Below are 21,185 nucleotides of genomic sequence, written 5' to 3' on the forward strand. Positions count from 1 at the left end.
GCAGCAGCCTCCTGGGTGAGTGTCATCTAAAAAAAAGCCGGTGGTTTTTGGGCCCATCCACCACCACTACCACCTGCCCCACTTGGACTTCCGCTGCCTTAACTTTCATCGTTGTCCACTGACGTTTCCCCATGATGCTGCCAGGTGCTGTTGAATGATAGCAGTGACTGGCTGCGTATCATGCCAACGTGAAAGGACGGCTTTTATTGTCAGTGTCTGATGCTGAACGTCACTGACCAAGCAGCGTTTTTTGACAACTTCAAAGTGAGTTGGTTGCAGCACCATGTTTCTACAGTAGCTCAGAATGGACCAACCAGACGCTGTCTCCAGATAGGGCCATTCATGTTTTAACATCTTCACATTGGCCGCCATGGATAGTAGCCCCTCCATGACGAGCAGTATCAGAAAAACACAGATTTTATTACGTGAAACTCCTTTATTCGGTATTTTTACCCACGGAGTGGTAGATACCTCTGTGGATAATTCAGCTTATGGTAATATCCTCCAGCTGACCAGTGCTTGAGGAATGCTGATTTATATTGTGAAACTGCCTTCTTCAGTGTTTTTACACATTTTAATTACCTAGTCCATTTGTTTTGGAGAGGAAGAGACCTCTGCAGATAATTCAGCTCGTGCTAAAAACGTCTTGAACAATGAACACTGAAGGAATTCAAACCAGAAGTTTCAGTTGGTTGCAATTTGTATTCCTCACCTCTAGATGCCACTAAACCCCACTCAATCTTACAGATTGGACCTTTAATTTCAGCTTCTTCACAAGATTTTCAACGTATACTTGGGAAAAAAGCTTGTCATCTAACCAAATATTTAAATACTTGTACTTATATGATAACACTTCTTCAATTGCACCCCCATTTAGAATCTAAGAATTTCGTATATATTTCAAACCCAACAAACGGTTTACATTAATACCCAACAACAAAGTCATGTACTTCCAAATGCAAGTTTGTCATCTCTGATTAAGCCCCCTTTAGGTATTTTGGATCAGTTACTTGATCAAGCCTTATCCCTGATGAACATCTCATCTACCTCTGAAAAAAAAGTCTTTTGACATGAGGCCCTAAACACTGTGGACCCATCTCTATTTTGAGTAATTTTAACACTTAACCCTTGAAGACATGGCTTGAATTTATGTCTGTTAAGTTAAAAGGTCTATAGAATATTTTCAAACCTATTCTACAGCATAATCCGTATCTCTGCTGTCCATCTCCATGCTCACAATGTATGAGATACTGGATTCAGCCAATGAAACGATGACTGTTTGGAACATACTGAGCATACAGGACTCAAGTGTATTATGTCTCTGGTTTAAAATGTTTCTATGCACGGATCATTTTTTTCCCCTGCAGTATAAACATGTGTCACTATTGGAATCCATTGTAAGTGATATGAATCCAAGCTGAGCCCAGCTGCTCTCCATGAGTTTCTACAGCCACTTACAGTTCAAGAGTGTTTGTTTCTCAAAAGATAAATTACTGAGTATTACTTCAATAAAATATATGTTGGTAACTCTAGAATCAAATTCAAGATGTTTCCTCTGGTGCATTCCAGCATTGTGCACAGTCTTCATCAGTAGATTGAGTTTGCTCATGGAGATGGATCATCTATAAGCTCTATAGCTGTTATGATTTTATCTATCTTTTGGGTTATTGAAAAAAATTGAACCCTCTTCTCGTGGTGGAGACTTTGAACGTAAACTCTTACAAGCAGAAGCACAGTGGATACACTACTTCAATACAGTTTCTCCATATGGCCTAGATTAGTCTCTAGATTTTCAGTGCTTCTTGACAGGACTGCACACGCTTACCATTGCTGCCTGAAGAAGAGTTTGATTCGAAAAGCGTCGCAGATTGGCAGAGTGGCCTGAGCCATGTTTAAGCCTGTATGTGTTTTTTGGCCTGCCTAACGCTGTTTGCTGCAGATTTGAGCCATTAAAGGATGTGTTCTTTGCTTCACAGTGGCTTCCCTCATTTTTAATTTTTCTCTTTCTTCTTTTTATGATTTTATCTATCACCAGCCTGATCCTCTCTGAAGTCGCCAAAACCCATCACTTTGTCAGTGATTTCAGCATTAAAGAGATAGATTAAAGGGATTAAAGGGACCGTGCATCATCGATCACCCTGAGCGCGCACATGTGAGCGCGGCGCACAGAGAAGTAGTCAGAGCTACAGGCTACAATGAGGCTAAAAACAGAGTTCATATGACGTTTTTCGAAACAACTTTTTATGTCGCGGCTGCAGCACACTTGGATCACTACCGATGAGCAGTATGGAGATACTTTGTGGATTCAATTTTGTGTTCTTGGACGTCAGTCTGGGGCGCCGTCTGCCATTAGGTGTGCTGGCTGCTCCCCCCGCTGATCTCCGCAAGGGATGTGAGGACTCTAAAACTTCACCTGAGCCTCCATCGGCATATGACTGAGTAGATAATGGGTGAATTTACATTTTTGGGTGCACTATCCCTTTAAGCACTGACACCAAAAGCCATCTTTCATGGTGGTATGATACTCTACCAGGTGGCATCACTTTCTAATGCAACCAGATGGAACCTTTCGGAGTGTTGTGGGATAAACCAACCAATTTAAATTTTCATTAGAATAATTTATTAATATGTTGACTGGGAGTAAATGATCACTTTTACACACAAAAACCTTACATGGCAATAAGTGTTTTATATTTGCTAGAAAAAATGCTGTGCTGTCATTTCCAACTCAACAGTGACTCTGCAGTCTTTACATGCACTAATAACCATGGCTGTTACATCACAGATGACTGAGAATCCTTGTCTGCATTAAACACCCTGCCAGGATTATTAACTGGCTTTCAGAGATTCCTCTGATCAGTGCAACTTTAGCCTGACTTTGGCTTTTGATAAAAGCATATCTGAACTTTGCTGAGGTTTTCTCTTGTCCTAACTTCAACTTACAAAACTGGACAAAGACAAAGAACGAGAGGGAGGATTTGGAAAGAGTGGGATTTGACTCTTGGATACTGAAAACACTGCAGTAAACACAGTCACAGAAACTCTGCTGATGTCTACATCAATTTGATGCACAACAGCAGACATCATCATTAACTGAAATATGAGATCCTAACCCATAATTATAACAGCATGTTCCATGGAGCATCTGACACAATGCTTTTGGATTACTTGTAGAGGTCATGCTTTGATTTCTGCCCGCAGGATTTATTAGTGCACTTTCATTTACTCTATTGTCTGTGGCTACTGTACTATGCTGCTGCCAGACTCATACGGAAAGAGACAAAATTATACAGCAATTGTTACACCCATCACTGGTTGCTTATGAGTTTTAGAGTGTGAATCCTGTTTTATAAAGCTTTGTGTAGCCTGCTTACTCCTCTGAGTAGCCGATCCCCAACATGCCTGGTCTCTTCAGATCATACAACAAGTCAGCACTGGTCTTGCAACATGTTCTCTGCCCAAGTCATCACATATTGCCGCTTTGTCAGTGGCCTTCCATGTCTTTTCTTACCCTCTAGGTATCCCCTATGTTTGCTGTTGACATTCCAGGATGCTGCAATCAATGCAGGGATGTTAACAAAAGCACGTGGTTAGATTTAGAAGAAAACATCATGGCTTGGCTCTATAATCACACGGGGAGCAAACACCGGGCTCCTGTGTCAAAGACCAGGATTTGTTGGACCCATCCACCACCAACCCCGCCCACCAGGGACTTTCCAGCTCTGCATTTTACATTGTTACCTGCAGTGTTTCAACATTATGCTGTCCAGCGGCGTATCATACTGCCACAACAGTTTCCATCCAGCCAACTGGCCGCGTTACAAACTGATGCCACCCAGCGGTGTATTACACTGCCACAAACAGTGGCTTTTGGTGTCAGGGGTGTAACATCAAAATCACTGACAAAGCACCGGTATATGACGACTTCAGAATGAGCGCGTGTGTTTTGCTGTGCAGGTTGTTCATGGACCCTACCAGTTATTATCACTGTCAGGTGAAGGTTATGAATCTCATATATATTCTAATATGTGGAATTTTCAGGTAAATTTGAATTTGGAATTCCCCTGCTACTACTCAGATCAAAACCTGTCAGATTATCTGTAAAAGTACATTTCATTAAAGGAAAAATGATCACTTGTATCTCAATTACTCAGCTCCATGTTGTGTTACGGTTGTAAAGAAAGTGTTGTTTTTCCTGCATGCCTCCACAGCAAACAAAGAATCCAAAAACAGAAAAATTCTTGATGAGTTGAAGTAAACACTGACCACATTTAACAACAGCAAAGCTATATATCAAAACATAAGTTTACAAACTCTTACACAACTCGTGCAGTATAATCCAAATCTAATTTATTCAGTCGCATATTCAGTAAACAGAAACCCATAAATTTTTACTAAAACGAGCTCTGATCGGGCCCAAAAAATCAGGCCGGTCCCAACATGACCCTGCACAGTTTCTGACCAAGCCTGACCCTTGGCAGCAGTTTTGAGCCCATGCCCGATCAAAACCCCAAATTCAACTGTGAAAGGAATATTATAATTTTTAATATTGACTTGTACACTTGTACAGGTGCACTACTCGCCGTGCTTATATCCATTTAACTAATTCTTTAGGATTCTTTGTTGCTGAGACATGAGAAAAACTAAGTTTTCCTCTCAGAGTAGATTAAAGGTAACACACAGCGAGTAACTGATATACCAATCCTCTTTTCTTCTTTTTGAGACACAAGTTTTTTTATCAGACAGTGAAAATGATTCACAGTCAGCTAAAACTTGATGTCACATGGTAGCAAAGATGCCAATTTTCCAAAAGTAATGCTCTTTCAGGCTGATTTACAAAGACATCCAACATACTCCATCTGATGACAGACCAGAAAAATGCAAAATGAATTATAGAGCTTCAGTGGATTTCTGGAAATAGCAGATATACAATGTGTGTTATTGTTAATGTTTTTTAAGTGAAGCTTGAAAGCTACTTAGTTCATTCATGACCTTGGAAAGAGTAGGTAGACAAAAAAAATCTTGACATGCTGTGCATGTAGCATAAAATTGATGTTTTATGGTGTAGTGATATTGATGTTTTTGAGTGTCAAGTTGGTTAAGATGTTTTCTATATGCTGCACAACTGCTGTAAAATTTAAACTTTTACTTATAAGTCAGTGTTACTGTGTGTCGTCAATTGGTTTAAAGTTAGAAAGTTATTTTCCAAAAGACATGCCATCAAACTGATGTTTTTGTGTGTTGTTAAGTTGGTGAAGATGTTTTTATATATGCTTCGCAACTGTCATCAAATCAGTGCTTTCTGATGTTGAGTCAGTGCTGGACTGGCCATCGGGCATACCGGGCATTTGCCTGGTGGGCCGATGGTAATTTTGGGCCGGGCCTTTTTTTTTTTAGTCATGTCATGATACCTATTGGTACACAAAACTGGTAGATCGGCCCATTAGTCATGATTGATTCTGGGCTGGACCAATTACAGCCAAGGGCCGATGCCTCCTCCCACATGGGCCTCGGCTGCCAGTCAATCATACAGAGAGAGAGGAGATTGACAAAATTGAGAAGAAACTCAAAAGAGGTGTGGAAAAAATAAGAGAGAAAAAGAGACAAGCCCTTTAGGAAGATGCTGCCAAATGTGTTAAAATAACACAGATGTTTGCTGGCTATGGCGGAGCTTCTTTAAAGCAGCATCAGTGACCGCACCCGCACTGGCATCCAAAGCAGCTGCAGCAGGTAATGATGGCGGAGGTGGGTCAGCAGGTGGATGAGGCGAAGGGGAGGCAGGAGGAGGAGACCCGCGGCCGCCGCATTATATGACGACGGCACAGTCGGTGCGACTGGAGGGTAATTTGAACTTCAGGTAAGAAGTGATGAACAGCAGTCTACCTGGGGCAGATATGAATCAAGTTTGGTTGATAGTTTATTTTCGTTGTGCTTGCTAACTCTTAACACAGCATAGTTATGAGTAGGCCATTTAACAATTTATCTGGCTGTTGAGCGGCATGACGGGGTTTCTCTACTGCTGGGCTGTTTCTGTGATGTTATACTAGTGATGGTGATCTTAGTGCTTCTGTAACTTTATTTTATTCATTTAGTTAGTTAAGTATAGTCTTTATTAGTTAGGTAGTAAAATATTTCAATGTCTGTTAATTGATATAAGTGCACTATGCAGGAATTCTTTACTCTGAAACAGCTAAAGCTCAACAGAGCAAAAATGTTCATGTAAAGCCAAATGATTAGGCTAGTATTCATCATAAACCCACTTGCAAATATAATTTAGATTGAATCAAATTAGGATTTGCCAGGAGATGTGATGCTGCTCATTAACACAAAAGTGGCTTGGAGTTAAACGTAACTACTTAAATGTGTTTGTCTTTTATCCATTAATATCCTCTTTATTCTAGATAAGTTGTGTTTTTATCTTATTGGGTTTTTTTTTACTGACATGTAACAGCAAACTCTTGTGGACAATAATTACCTGTATTTTGTTTTTATTGTGGGCATGTTTCCATTCAATTTAAAATATCCCTTCACTTTTTAAATGTTGCCATGTTTGAGGAAGTATTATGTGTTGCTGTGCTGTTTATTGATGTGGTGAGTACATAGTCTAGGAAAATATTACTAAATCTGTCATTTATTCATTTTAATATTCATCAATGATCATGTCTCACCTCTGTTCCTCACTGTCCAGTTTTCAGGATCCCATCATACGTTCACTAGACCAAGCAGCCTTTTGGGTTCCTCTAAGTAAGTACTGTATAGAATAATGGGACTGGGAGGATGGTGTAGGTTTAAATTTATTAGACAAGTACATATACACCAACAAGACAGTGTACAAGCGGTGTCACAAGAAAGTTTGTTTTCATTCATAGGCTTCATTGTCTTTCCATCAATACCTGGTGGGCCGGACTAGGCTCAAAATGCCCGGGCCGATTTTTTGTCCCAGTCCAGCCCTGTGTTGAGTTGATGTTTTGTATGGGGCCAAGGTGGTGAATGATTTCTAAGTGGTGCTCATATGTCATAAAATGTATGTTTTTGTATGTCATGAGGTTCCAGTTTTTGTGCGTCATCAAGTTGATGTTTTTGTGTCTTGTCAAGTTGGTCAAGATGTTTTCTGACATAGCACGTGTCATTAGGTTGATGTTTTCATGCGTCGTCAAATTTATTCTTTCGTCTGTCAAGAGGATGAAAATGTTTTCTAAATGCTGCATGTGTGGTCACTTTGATGTTTCCATGTGTTACCAAGTTAATGTTTTTTGTTCGTTGTGAAGTTGGTTAAGATGTTTTCTAAAAGCTGTGCATGTGTTCTCAATTGATAGTTTGGTGGGTCATGAAGTTGGTGAACATTGTTTTTAAGTTGATGTTTTCAAGTGTTGATAAATTGTTTTTATCTGTTGTCAAGTTGGTAAAGATGTTTTCTAAGTGATACTCGTGTCGTCAAATTGATTCATGTGTCATGTGAAGTGCGTGTTCTCAAGGTAGTTAAGATGTTCACGCTGTGCTTGTGTCTTTAAATAGATTTTTTATGCGTCATCAAACTAATGTTTTTGTGAGTTGTTAGGTCGCTGAAGATGTTCTCTAAATGCTGCATGTGTCGTTGAGATGATGTTTCTGTATGTCGTCAAGTTGGATGAAGATGTTTTTCAGTCACTGCACGTGTCGTCAAGCTGATATTTTTGTGCGTTGTGAAGATTGTGAGGATGTTTTCTAAATCCTGCTCTTAAGTCATCAAATTGTTGTTTTAGTGTGTTGTTGAGTTGGTTAATGTTTCCTAAATGCTGAACGTATGTCATCAAATTGTTGTTTTAGTGTGTTGTTGAGTTGGTTAATGTTTCCTAAATGCTGAACGTATGTCATCAAATTGATGTTTTAGTGTTGTCAATGAGGTAAATGTTTTCCAAAACTTGTGCATGTGTCATCAAATTAATGTTTCCATTTCTTATCAAGTTGGTTAATGTTTTCTAAATGTGCCAATGATGTCAAGTTGGTGAAGATGTTTTTTTATTTGCTCGTGTCGTGCCTTTTTGCAGTGCTTTGAGCTCACAAGGCCACTATGGTTTATTAATGCTTTGTCAGCAATTATTATACTCAAATGAAGCATCCATGATCTCTGTCTTAACAGTTAATGAATACTTTTACAATTGTATAATATTACTGTAATCACGTATAAAGATATTCATAGATTATACACACTCATGCACAAATCCTTACACTGTTAAATTTCTGTTAACTGTTAAACCACACGTACAACTCATTCACAGATGTCTTAAAAACTGTTAATATGTTTAAAACACATGGAGACATATTGTTATATCTTATTACTCTGTCATGGTATCATTCATTATCTAATTATGTACCAGTTAAGGATAAAGAAATATATTGATAAGTATATAAAATGTATGAAATCTTTACACTTATGTTGACAGAATCAAATGAAAGAACTTACTTAAGGACCCCGTCCTCAGTGTAGATGACCCTGTAGAATCCTACCACGGAACCATTGAGCCATCCCTGGAAGTCCAGGCTGAGGACGTACAGTTCTCCTGGGCCGGTGATGGGCAGCTCCTCTGTCGCCTCTACCACCACATACTGCTGTGGAGTGTATTCAAAACAGCTCTTCACTGCCACCTCCCTCTGGCTCAGCTGGCTTTTCAGCATCCTCAGCCTGGGCATGGCACTGACAAATGTCTCCCTAATGTGGAGCCACAGATGGCGAGTGGGCTTGCTGACTTCCACATGGATGTCCACTGTGCCTGTATAGGTGTCTTCAACCAGGTCTGGTTCCAGGTGCAGATCATAGTGGACTGGCTTCACATAGCTGGGCAGACGGAAATTCTTCCAGTCTCCGGTAGAGTCACTGGAGGGCTTACAGGGCCCTCTGGCAGGCGGAGGGGGCTGGGTAGGCGCTGTTGTGGGGGCTGGTGTTGAGGCTGTGGGAGTGGTGATGGTGGTGGTGGTGGTGGTGGTGATGGTGGTGTCTGACCTGGAGAGGCCCACTCCGAGGCCCACCGCCAAAGAGCACACCACTACCGTCACACAGATGATGATTACATGCTTACTGCGGATGCAGTAACGCTTTTCTTCCTTCTCCATGTCCATGCTGTCAACCATGGTGACTTTCAAACCTGAAAACTTCACTGAACTCAAACACGGCTGTCTTCAGGTTCTAAAGCTGACCTGGAGTCAGAACTGCAGGCTTTGGCTCTTACAGTATTTAGATTAGCTGTGTGAGCTGATCCAATGCTTGCCTTTGTGGTGCTGAGGGGTGGAGAGAAGAAAGAGGAGGAGAAGTGAGGAGAGGAAATCTGTCAGAGAGCGAGGAGAATCTCACACATTGAGTGAGAGATCTCCTCTGTCCTAAGTGCTGTGACAGACGCCTCCTCCTGTTAAACATACACAGTCTGCCTGTAAATCAACAGCTAAAGTTCAACTTTATGTGTTGTGCTTCAAAAATGACACGTTGATCTTTCTGACATGCTTCTAAATAGAACATGAAGTCAGTGTCTACAACTAACTTTTACCAACTCTATGTGCGTGTGTGTGTATGTGTGTGTGTTTGTGTGCGTGTGTGTTTTAAACCCCTATCAGAGTGATTTCAGTTTCAAAGTGAGTGTCCTGCTGACAGTTGGAGAAATTAGATGGGGGGAAGGGTCTATAGTTTGGACCTGATTTGCACTTGCTATTCCATTTGCTCTTTGGTCAACATAACAGTGATTGCAACAGAGCGATGTGTGAACAGAAAAGCAAAACAATGTCTGTATTGTGTTGCAGCACAGAAGTAGGATTAGCTATGAAGAAATATTCATTTTTTCTTCTTGTTTCAGTAGCGACAGGGCCTGAGAATGATGGTGCTGGTCCAATACATTCTCCTGCCACGTCATCACGTATCGCTGCTTTGTCATTGGCCTTTCACATCTACATATTACATGCTAGGAGCTCCTTAGATTGCGTCGTCACTGGCAATGTTACTTTTGCACCGGTGTCGGATGCTGAAATCACTGACAAAGCGGCAGTATTTGACTCTTCGGAATGAGAACAGGCAGGCGTATTACAACACGAAAGTTGGCTTTTGATGTCAGCATCTGACGCTGAAATCACTGACAAAGTGGCAGTATTTTGCCACCTTAGAATCATAATTTCATTCTGAGCAGTTCTGAGATATTGAGCTCCAAAGTTTTGCATTCCAAATAGCATTAATGAAATGAACATTTTTGTTTTCTACATAAAAAGTCCAAAAATTCATATAACTTAAAATAACACCTCACACTCTGTTAATAAGTTGTCACAGAATAAGGATATATGGATAACTACATTTTGTGAGGTAGAACCCATAATTCTACAATGATGATGTGATGACTTTGGAATGAGAACAGGTTGGCTGGTCATGCAGGTGGTCAGTTGTTTGTTCAACAAGTTGGTCTAAAGCGAGATTCTTCAACACCTATTGACAAAAAGAATGTTCATAATCCCAAGAGGATGTTCCCAAATGACTTTATCAGTCCCCTGACCTTTCATCTAGCCTGTATCAGGACAAAATTACCTCTTTTACGCAACAATGTGAAAATCTTTTAGACTGCTGTAAAACTGACATAGTACACAATGATCCCCACAGTTGCAAAATGGGTCGGCTCCTAGTTACAGAAGTAAAAATCCTGCTCAGCTTATACAACCGTTCTGACCCTGAGCTTTTTCCTCATATTGTATCTTTATTGTTTTACAAGTTTCCAGAGATAAGACCCTCATAAATGTCACAGCCCCGTTATCCCTGACCTTCACTACACATCTGCATGACAGACAAATAACTTCCACCTTGAGAAAAGAAAAGCAAGAAAACAGTCTTCATATTCAACATGTCTGGGCCTTTTATCTGAACCAGGGGTGTCCAAACCTTTTTTAAATAGGGCTAGATTAGATAATGTGAAAATACTTTGGGCCAAGCTATATCTAGCAACATACAGGTTATTCAAAAAAATCACATATAAATGAGACAAACACAACTGTTTTTTCTTTCACTAAAAAAGGATTCACCTTTCCACCACTCCAGGAAGCGATGGCCCTTGCTGTCAACTTTACGCTTCTTTGCTGTGTCCATGTCTGCTACCTAAATGGAAATGCTAGCTAACCATTTGTTTGCTTTTTCAGATTAGTTCCTCCTGTGCAGTTCCTACTTGGTGTATGTCTACAGACTGATTGATAGCACTACCATTGTGAGATCGAGAAAAAACACAAAGTGAACTCACTTGATTAACCAACATTGTGAGGCAAGCCACATAAAGTATATTTAGGAAAACAAGCCAAAGACCATTTAAAATCAGGCCACAATAGGCCTGACTTTTTTTTTTTTTTTTTTTTTTTAAACAGTTAAAAACACATCTGTTTAGGCTTGTGTTCCATTAATTGTCCATTGTATCATCTCTGTATTTCGCTGCACTTTACTTTTTATTTGTTTTTGTGTATTTTGCATTGTTTCTGTTATTGTATTTTTTGTATTTTATCTTGTGAAGCACTTTGTGAGTCCTCTGTGTGAGAAGTGCTATATAAATAAATTTACTTACTTACTTTGGCCATGTCTGATCTAGATCTTTCCCGGCGTTTTAAGGCTGGGTCATGCTTGAAAAGCAAAGGTGTTTATACCTGTTCAGAACAGCCAGACTTGAGAGCAGGGTGAAAAAACTGGCATCAAGGCCAAGGACAGCCTGGAACATGAGACAGGAGTTGGGCGACGGGGTTTCAGATGTTGTGGTGAAAATGGTCACCATTGTCTGCGTAACCACTTTATTACCAATTTATGATTCTTCTCTCCAGGAACCAGGAATCAAAGGACGGCTTATTAATTTTTATTATCAACTATAAACCTTGGCTATAGACCAAATCCCAATGTTAATTTCCAGAAACTTCTGGGCAAAAAAAAAAAACACGTTAGGACCATAAAATCAAACTGCACTGAGCAAACGATGCCTCAGGTAATTAGTTTTTATTTATCTAAAAAGGAGCCCACTGAAAAAAATATCTGAATCATTCTAGGTGTATGGCCGGTTCGATCCCGGGCGTGGGAGCCCTTCTGTGCAGAGTTTGCATGTTCTCCCCGTGTCAGCGTGGGTTCTCTCCGGGCGCTCCGGCTTCCTCCCACAGTCCAAAGACATGCAGATTGGGGACTAGGTTAATTGGTGACTCTAAATTGTCTGTAGGTGTGAATGTGAGCGTGAATGGTTGTTTGTCTCTATGTGTCAGCCCTGCAATAGTCTGGCGACCTGTCCAGGGTGTACCCTGCCTCTCGCCCAATGTAGCTGGGATAGGCTCCAGCCCCCCCGCGACCCTCAAGAGGATGAAGCGGTTAGAAGATGAATGAATGAATGAATTCTAGGTGTATGCTATATTTACAAAATTTAGCATCTTAACCTTGCTGCAAGACAGTCCTTTCTGACAGAGAGCTGAAGCCGTTATCTCAAAGCCACCAGACTCCATTGACAAAAACAGCAATTTTACTGTGCAAACAGAGAGGTTGCTGATCTACCAGTGCCTTGATGTTCAGAAATAATCTGATCAGATTTCACATATCTGATTGGATCAAGAAGAAAAGAAAGAAAGAAAGGATTCTGAAATCTTATTAGACCATGTCATCCAGTCTTGGTTTTGATCTGGACCAAACCTTCAGTATGTATTGTTTAAAACATTTTAGTAGGATTGGGATCACTTTGATCCAAAATGATCAGGATTATCCTGATCCCAGCAGAAGGCTGATCGGGATTCCAATCCTGGTCAGGGAAGGTAACACATATCCAGACTGGACCCTTAGGCAAGGTCTATAATGCTGCCAGTCTACCTCAGGATGAGTGAAAATGCAAAAACAAGAGTCATACCGTCTCAGATGTCGCCTGGGCCAACAAGGTCTGCGTCAGGTGATGGGGAACCAGGGCAATCTGATGAGAAATTGACTACTGCAAGACATAGATGGACTAGAGAAGAGAATATGGAACTGTTTGAATGCAACTATACAAGTAAAGGCCCTGACACACCAAGCCGACAGTCGGCTGTCGACCAAAGTCGGGCCATCGGTGAGCGTCTGTTGGCCTATTTTTTTCACCGTAGGCACTTTGGCGTCGGCGGCTTTTCGGCCGATTGAGCATGCTGAATCGGCAGCGGAGCTTGTCAGTGAGAGAGATCACTCTGATTGGCTGACATTTTAACCTCAAACAACTCCAATCGACATCTTGAACTCTTCCCTGAGCTGCAGTGCTGAGGCGTCATGCCGTGCAATCCACCTAGGTCAGTGGCGGAGGCGGAAGCGAGCAAGGAGAGGGAGGTGATCAGATGAGTGACAGTGATCCTGGGCCTGCTCCTCTCCCTCCATGGCCTGCTCCTCTCCCTCCATGACCTGCTCCTCTCCCTCCATGGCCTGCTCCTCTCCCTCCATGGCCTGCTCCTCTCCCTCCTGGGCCTGCTCCTCTCCCTCCTCTGACTCGAACTCCTCTTCATCTGACTCTGTCTCTGTCCATTGTGTTCGTTTGGAACCTTCAGCAAACTGTGCACTCTGAACTGGCTTTTATAGGTGTGGTCACATCATTTGCAACAAGTGTCTTCAATTTTGAGTCGTTATGTTTAATGAATGAAGCCAGGTGTGTTCATTGTGTTCAAATTTTGCTGACTGTGGCAAGCATTTTGCATCACATGAGCTTTAATTTGATAATTTGAGCAAACTTTTTTGCAACTTGTGTTTTAGCAAGACAAAATGTGTTTAGATTTATGAGAAAAGGAGGATTGTGTTTTGTGAATTGTGTCTTAATGTGAAATGTGTTTATGGTTTTGGCAAATGGGGGCTAGTTTTATTAAACGTGTTTAGAGAACTGGTCATTTGGTTTAGAGAATTGGCTTTTGTGTTTTAGCAATTGGGAAAAACTATCAATAAAAATAAACACAATAAAAACATTTAAAGCAATAAACACAAGAAAAACAATTCATAGACAACATCACATGAAAGCAAGTCTATAAAGATGGTGAAACATTTAACAATATGACGTGACACTGCAGTCAAACATGATATCCCCCTATTTTTGGGAGAACACTACATAGGATTTCAGGTGGTGACAGGTGGGATACATGTTACATGCTGATGTCCCTCAGTGGCGTTGCAGGCATAGGGTGCAGGTTCATGGTGTTTTGACAGAAGAATCAGAGTTTGGGATTACTTATATGGAAATACAACACCAAGACAGTAGTCATTATGAAAATGGGGAGGAGTAAACAGAGTAAATGTTTTGATTTATGATCTAAGTTGAAGCTAACATCATCAACCAGCCTGACAATATGATTTAAAGTTTTACTGAAGGGCCAGTAAGATCTTGTTGTTGTTGTTGTTCCACCATGGATGTATTAAGAAAGTGGCTCACAGGTCCATTCTGAATGGAAAGCAAATGACTCACAAACATAATTATCAAGTTTGTAATAAACACTTTATTTTGAAGTACAGTTAATTTCCAGCCCAGAGCTTTTATTTTGAAGTGCTGTTTCCTACTCTAGAGTGAGTAATTATTGGACAGCTGCTTGACAGAGGCAGCAAAGTAGCTCAACAACATGGTGACAAGCAGGTATGATGCTGAATATATTCAACTGTGTGGACCCTGAACTAATGACTGAAGTGAAATCTGGACCCTGTGGCTGGACCGGTTTGGGAACCACTGTATAAAGAGACCTGGATACAGCATTGCTGGCAGGGCTCATTCCTTTGAGAGTTGCACAGTGGCACATGAAGCCAAAATTGCTCTATGTCCCCAGTTTGACATTACCCAGATGATCAGCGCTGCTTCTGCATCATTGGGCTCATAGAACAGGCGCACTAGAGACTTACAGCAACCAAGCATGGTCGAGCACGCTCAAGCGGCCAACCTCCACCAGCCTGACTTCGGGTTTTGCGCCCTGCTAACTTGAGTGGGGATAAAATCTAATCTAATCTAATCTTGTGGCTCTTTGAAGCCCAGTTCAGATTAAAGATTCTTGACAAGATGAGCTGAAACAGGCAGCTACTTGCAACGCACTGTTCTGCAACGTTGTAAAAACCTGCTGGTTCACACCAGTGCAACCAGATGACATGGTGTATTATCTCTATGCAACAACTCTCTGTACTTCCGTTCTGATTTCCAGCTTTTCAGGCTCATTTTGTGGCTGAATATAATTTGTAGCTTCTTAAAATATGAATGAGGATAGTGATAGTGAGATACTGGCTACAGCTGAATTGTAGTAGTGAGCATCAGATGGACTGCTTTCATTATCAGTATGTCACAATAATGTAAATATTGATTAAGTGCTGCTTGTTTGTCTGTGAAGATCCCCAGTAAAATGATCTTTCATTAAGACTCTCAGTCTACATTTGTTTTCTATGTGCGAGTCCTTTTCCGCTGGGGCGGCATAAGCACATACAGCAGCAGCGACCCACTGTCGGACACCGGCACACTGTGAGGACAGAAACAGAGGGCTCGGTGGGGACGGAGCACCTGCGGCAGCAAGCGAACATGCTGTTTGCGGTCATTTTGACTTGACCAGCAGACTTTACTACAAGCCAACTGGCTTTAGAAACAGGTGAAGCTTTACACTCTGAAACCAGCAAACCGTCAGTTTGACCAGCTGAGTTGCAGGTGACACCATCAGCCACCTTGACATGAGCTGAGACCAGCCAGTTCACACTACTGCAACCTTTCTCTGCAACATTCTAACATGGTTTTGTCTCGTCGCCAATCATTGGCCTGAGCTGGGCTTTAGGCTTTCCAAATGTTATTGGATGGAATGGATTAAATCTTGATAGTGGAACAAGTCATTTTGTGGTGGTTGTGTCAAATGATGTAGTTTTGCTGCCTCTCTCAGGCTGTTGCTCAAACTACAGGCTGTACTTCCACATTTTCGAATTGTCCGCCACCCATGACGCCACTGCAAACACAAAGACAAGCTGATCAATAAACAGACCTGCCCCTCTCTTTCTATTTCTCAAACTCAGACCAAAGTCCGATTAAATGGTAAAACCAGGCCATGCTAATCAAATATAAACCAAGACTCTGTTCCTGCAATGCCTATTTCTCACCTCAAATGTTTTCAGAACATCAACAGGACCACATCATGTTGTTTAACCCTGTGTTTTTTCTTGCAATAAAGCTTACTTTCAAAAAGGAGCAGACAGCTGATATAAAAAGCACACACATATATATATAAAAACACATATAAAAAGCACTGATGTATTAATATCTGAAATAAGTATTGATAAACATGATGTTTGTTCTTTCTGTAGCCCTTTGGATACAAGGACATTAGATATCTAGTCACTGTTTAGGTGTTTGGTACAGAGGTCTGGTTATTTAGGAAGCTGTTTACAATAAATTATATCAGACAGTTCATAAGATGACTTAAAAGCACCACTCTGCAAAGAACTCCCAGAGGTCAACGGACAAGCCATTATCGTCTGGATGCAGCACTTTCAGAAAAATGATCAAACAGCAGCATGAAAAGGGAAGAAAAAGGTTTTTAAAGGACACATGATAGATCACCTTCACAAATGCATCCCAGCTGTATTAATCAGCACTTAACAACAGCCATCTGCTCTATAAATCAACACATTAAGATGAAAAATGCCATCATTCAAAATTCTTATATTTTCCATGAAGACCCAACCATGTATAAACTACGGAGCCCCTAAAGAGAGGAGCCCATGACTGCTCATTGTTGGGACAAGGTTTCAGGAGTCAGAGTATTTATAAAGCTTTGAAATTTGCATCACCTGGCCTTTCCTAATGATGACTGTGAACAAGCCATAGCCCTAACAAGGTAATTAAGGTCTGAGACCCTGGTACAAGTTGGCTGAGAGCTCAAATGTCTTGGGGTGCCCAAAGTTTTGCATGGTGCTCCTTTCATTTTTTTCCTCTGAAATTGTCTTAAAAACATTATACTATAATCTTGCTAAATATGTTGAAAAGCATGTTTCATCTTAATCTTTTTGCTTTTTTGAGATTAGTTTATACTTACTTAACTATTATCAATAAACAAAATTTTGACCAGGGGTGTCTAAACGTTTGCATGCCACTGTATGTATGGACAAAGACATCAGCATAGGCAAATAAACATCAGTCCACACAATAACACATTCATTCACACTGCTCAGCTGAGATTCTTAGAAGGACTCCTAAAAGGCAGACTGATAAAGCTGGATGGATGTTATATGTTTTCACCACAAGAGGGCAATGAAGCCTCTCTGCTGATCTCTCACACAACCACGGCAGGGGAACAGGTACACACAGACCCACTACTTATGGTCACTTGGTGACACCAGAAGCAGATGCATATTAGAGTTAAGGATGCATATTTACTTTCCATATGCTGTTTATTACTAAACAGCTGCCTAGCACTCTGAAAACATAAATAACTGATGCCAACAAAGCAGCAGAGGGCTCTAAGAAGATAGCAAAGTGTTTTCAGGTGTAATGTAATTAAGAAATGGCAGTTAACAGGAACTGTGGAGGTCAAGCTGAGGTCTGGAAGATAAAAAAAATCTTCCAAGAGAGCCGCTTGTGCGATTGTTAGAAAGACAAATGAAAGGACCTGCATAAGGATTTAGCAGACTCTGGAGTGATGGTGCATTATTCAACTGTCAAGTCCTGTACAAATATGACCTCATGGAAGAGTCATCAGAAGAAAACATCTCCTGTGTCCTCACCACAAAATTCAGCATCAGATGTTTGCAAAGGAACATCTAAACAAGCCTGATGCTTTGTGGAAACAAGTCCTGTGGACTGATGAAGTTAAAATAGAACTTTTTGGGCACAATGAGCAAAAATATGTTGGAGAAAAAAAAGGGAAGAATGGATTCAGTTGAAGTCCAGCAAATTCTGGAAGCAAACATCACACTATCTGTAAAAAAGCTGAAGATGAAGAGAGATGGCTTCTACAACAGGACAATGATCCTAAAGACATCTCAAAATCCACAGTGGACTACCTCAAAAGGAGCATTGGGCTTGGTGGTTGCGATTAGTTTTGATTTATATGTCACCACTAGTACTAGGCATGTTCGAGGAATATTTTGTATACACTTTTTTTTCTAAAGAGTTAGATGAGGAGATTGATACCACTCTAATGCCTGTATGATAAATGTACCACGGGCAGCTGTTTGAAGGAGACTAACATCTCAAGATATAATCACAAGAATATTATATATCTAATATTATTTCTATAATAATATAGTCCAGAAGATTGTAAGAGCTTGTGGGCACTAATACATTGTGTCTCAATGTATTCTGCACCCAAATTTAGTCACCTCATGTAACTGTTCTATTTAACTGCTGTGTAGATTTCAGTCCAAAATCCAAAATTCACTTCAGCTAAAATAAACCATAAAAATGTAATCATCCACTTTTTCATACAGTTTGCACATGTTTCATCATAACAAATATTTATTTACCTCAGTAAATACAAACAAAGGTTGATTTTGGTGGTAAAAAGCCTCAACGGCAATCAACGAGTCCACGTTAACTTCACGGATACAACAGTACAGTGTTATTTTCCCAAATTTTATCAAGCATGTTGTGCTGTGTGTAAATCCATCTGAATATATATGGAATTTGCCTGTGGAACAACACACACATACCAGTGGCCACTTGTTTCAACTCAGCTCTGGTTTGCTCTTTTAGGAGGACATCTGGTTTTGGGCTGTGTAATATTCCATTGTTGTGCAGTTATGGATGAATGTAGGGAATGTCCTGAACAGCTGGAGCTTGTTATCATCATATATAATGTATTTTTGGTCTTGACAAACATTACATGTATTGGTAACCCTGGATATTAATTCTAGCTCAAGCCAAAGGCTGAATTATAAGTTCAGCCAGTATAAACTGGCATTTATTATTAATCTATGGCTTATGTAACCGGTGGTAGCTAGTGTTGTCTGCGTTGTGTTTTAATGAGGCCCAGACCAAGATGTCTTTGGAGACGATCTCCGTTTAATCTGATGAGAAGAGAAGAGTAAATTTAACATAAACGTCGGTCAGACATGCTCTCTACTCCAGCTCCTCGCACATATCGTGCAGTGACAAAGGGGGCGTATCAAAAACACATGCATGGAAAACATACCTAATGAAGAGTAAATGTAACATAAACGTCGGTCAGACATGCTCTCTACTCCAGCTCCTATACAAATTCAATGATATAGAAACTTTTTAGCACACTCTCGGTAAGTTTATGTTAGCAGAGCAACTTTTACATGCATGTATTAGTGTGGCTGAAACACGGAAATGTCCGGCAACAAAGCTGCTTACCTCTCACACATCGTGCAGTGACAAAGGGGGAGAGGTTAGCGCGGAAGACATAATATATAGGGGTGGGGACCCACAAAAACAAAGGAGGGGTACAGGAACTGAGTCTCAAACGTTCCACATAACTGGCATGTCAGGTTTTAACTATTAACAGAAGTTTGGTGTAATTATAATGCTTAAACATCACAAATAAATATTTCAAACATTTGTTACTGCTGTATTTGACCATGTTACACTTACATGGGATCAACATCTGTATTTGTGATTATATGACATAATTCCCCTTTGTTTGGGGTAAAACTCCAGCAACACTTGTAATTAAAAGAATAACTTGTTGTGGGACCAGTGAGTTTTGGCTTGTGGCCTTGACTTGGAGATTACAGTATACTGTAGATTAGGGCTACAATATGCACAATGTTAGATGTGTGTATGGACACAGACGGAGCATTCTATCTCTATGCTCTCTGCATATATTTTGTCTGTATCTGTGCCTGTTTCTGGAAGCTTCAGCATACAGACAAAACGGAGCAGTACCATCAAAGATGGTGGGGGCACTGTAGCACAGTTCAAGCAAGACACGGCTGTAGGAGACGACAAAGACATTTAAATATTGGTGGAACAAAAGGAATCGGTTATATAGTAAAAACATTCTCCGTCCATGCATCCGTCATGTCACAATGTATTGAATGGCCTCACAGACCGCCACCATCTACAACGCTTCCTCCCTTAAAAGCTACATTATTGCCAGTGTTGGGAAAGTTACTCTCAAGATGTAATGTATTACATATTACTATTACAGTTCCCGTTGTGCCAGTCACCTATAACAGTACCAGAGAGAGAGGTGTGCATAAGAACAGGACTGTGTGCTGGCATTGTTCTGCAGTTTTGGGGGAAGTGAATGAAAACATACTAACATATTAACAACACACAGATGTGCCAAACATAGTGACAAGGACAAAAAACAGAGGCCTGCTGCTCCTTATCCCTGTTGCTTTCAAGCAGCCTTAGGATACAAAAGCAGAATGGGATACGTTAGACGTTGCAGTTGTATTAATGTCAACACGCCGAACATGATAATGCATAGTATGGCATGACCCAAGTGTGCTGACCACCGGCATCCTTCTATAATGTAGTCTATGATGACGAGACACAAAAACCTTTGTATGATATTTTTCTGGTAGCGCAGTGGTGGAAGTGGAGTGGTGTGGGTCAGTGTGGATGAATGAAACAAGAAAACAATAAACACTTTATTTTGGGTGGCAAAGCGTTACGTGATACTGTAAATGTAATATTACCTGAAATCCTGTTAATGACACATTATTTTACTTTGTTATCGATGTAACGCATTACTTTTGTAATGTATTACCCCCAGCACTGATGAGTCTACTTTATACAATGTAAAATGCCATAGGCATGTGCTAAAAACATTAGCATGTTGTATTTGTGGGGAAAATGTATCCAGCAAAAGACAAGTGCTTTGTCTATGAATGCTGCCAGTTATAATGAAGCCAATATGTGTACCTGGGATTGAAAATGTTGCTATTAAGCCATGTATTTGGGGTGTGTTTTGAATCAACTAAACTTCACAGCACTTCACACCCACTAGCATTTTGGAGGTGTAACTGCAGAGTGACACAGACACACCACCGCACAAGTATAAATGCTCACAATGGCGTAGGCCACGTGCGTAGGCTACGGCATAGGGTCTGCCCCACAAGTATAATTTCCTCTTAACACTACAATACCAGTCTAACACGGTGGTGTTGCACTGACCAGGAATCTAACCTTGGCCTGCCGCATGGAGACCTCAGCAACAACTGACATTTCCTAGTTAATAAAGTGGTGAGTATCCCCGCCTCTCACACGTGAGATTGGACTTCCATTCCCTGACAGGAAGTTCAAATG

General features: G+C 40.7%; 1 protein-coding gene across 1 annotated transcript in view; it reads right to left on the minus strand.

The window, feature by feature from the left end:
- Window positions 1-9,340, minus strand: part of LOC125900937 (glutamyl aminopeptidase) — a 38,322-nt gene extending 28,982 nt beyond the window's left edge. Inside the window, exon 1 of the mRNA XM_049596247.1 lies at window positions 8,444-9,340. Coding sequence (XP_049452204.1) covers window positions 8,444-9,108 — 665 coding nt within the window. The 5' untranslated portion in view covers window positions 9,109-9,340. The remainder of the gene's footprint in view (window positions 1-8,443) is intronic.
- Between the last annotated feature and the right edge of the window lie 11,845 nt (window positions 9,341-21,185).

The sequence above is a fragment of the Epinephelus fuscoguttatus genome, linkage group LG14 (assembly GCF_011397635.1).
Source record: "Epinephelus fuscoguttatus linkage group LG14, E.fuscoguttatus.final_Chr_v1".
NCBI lineage: Eukaryota > Metazoa > Chordata > Actinopteri > Perciformes > Serranidae > Epinephelus > Epinephelus fuscoguttatus.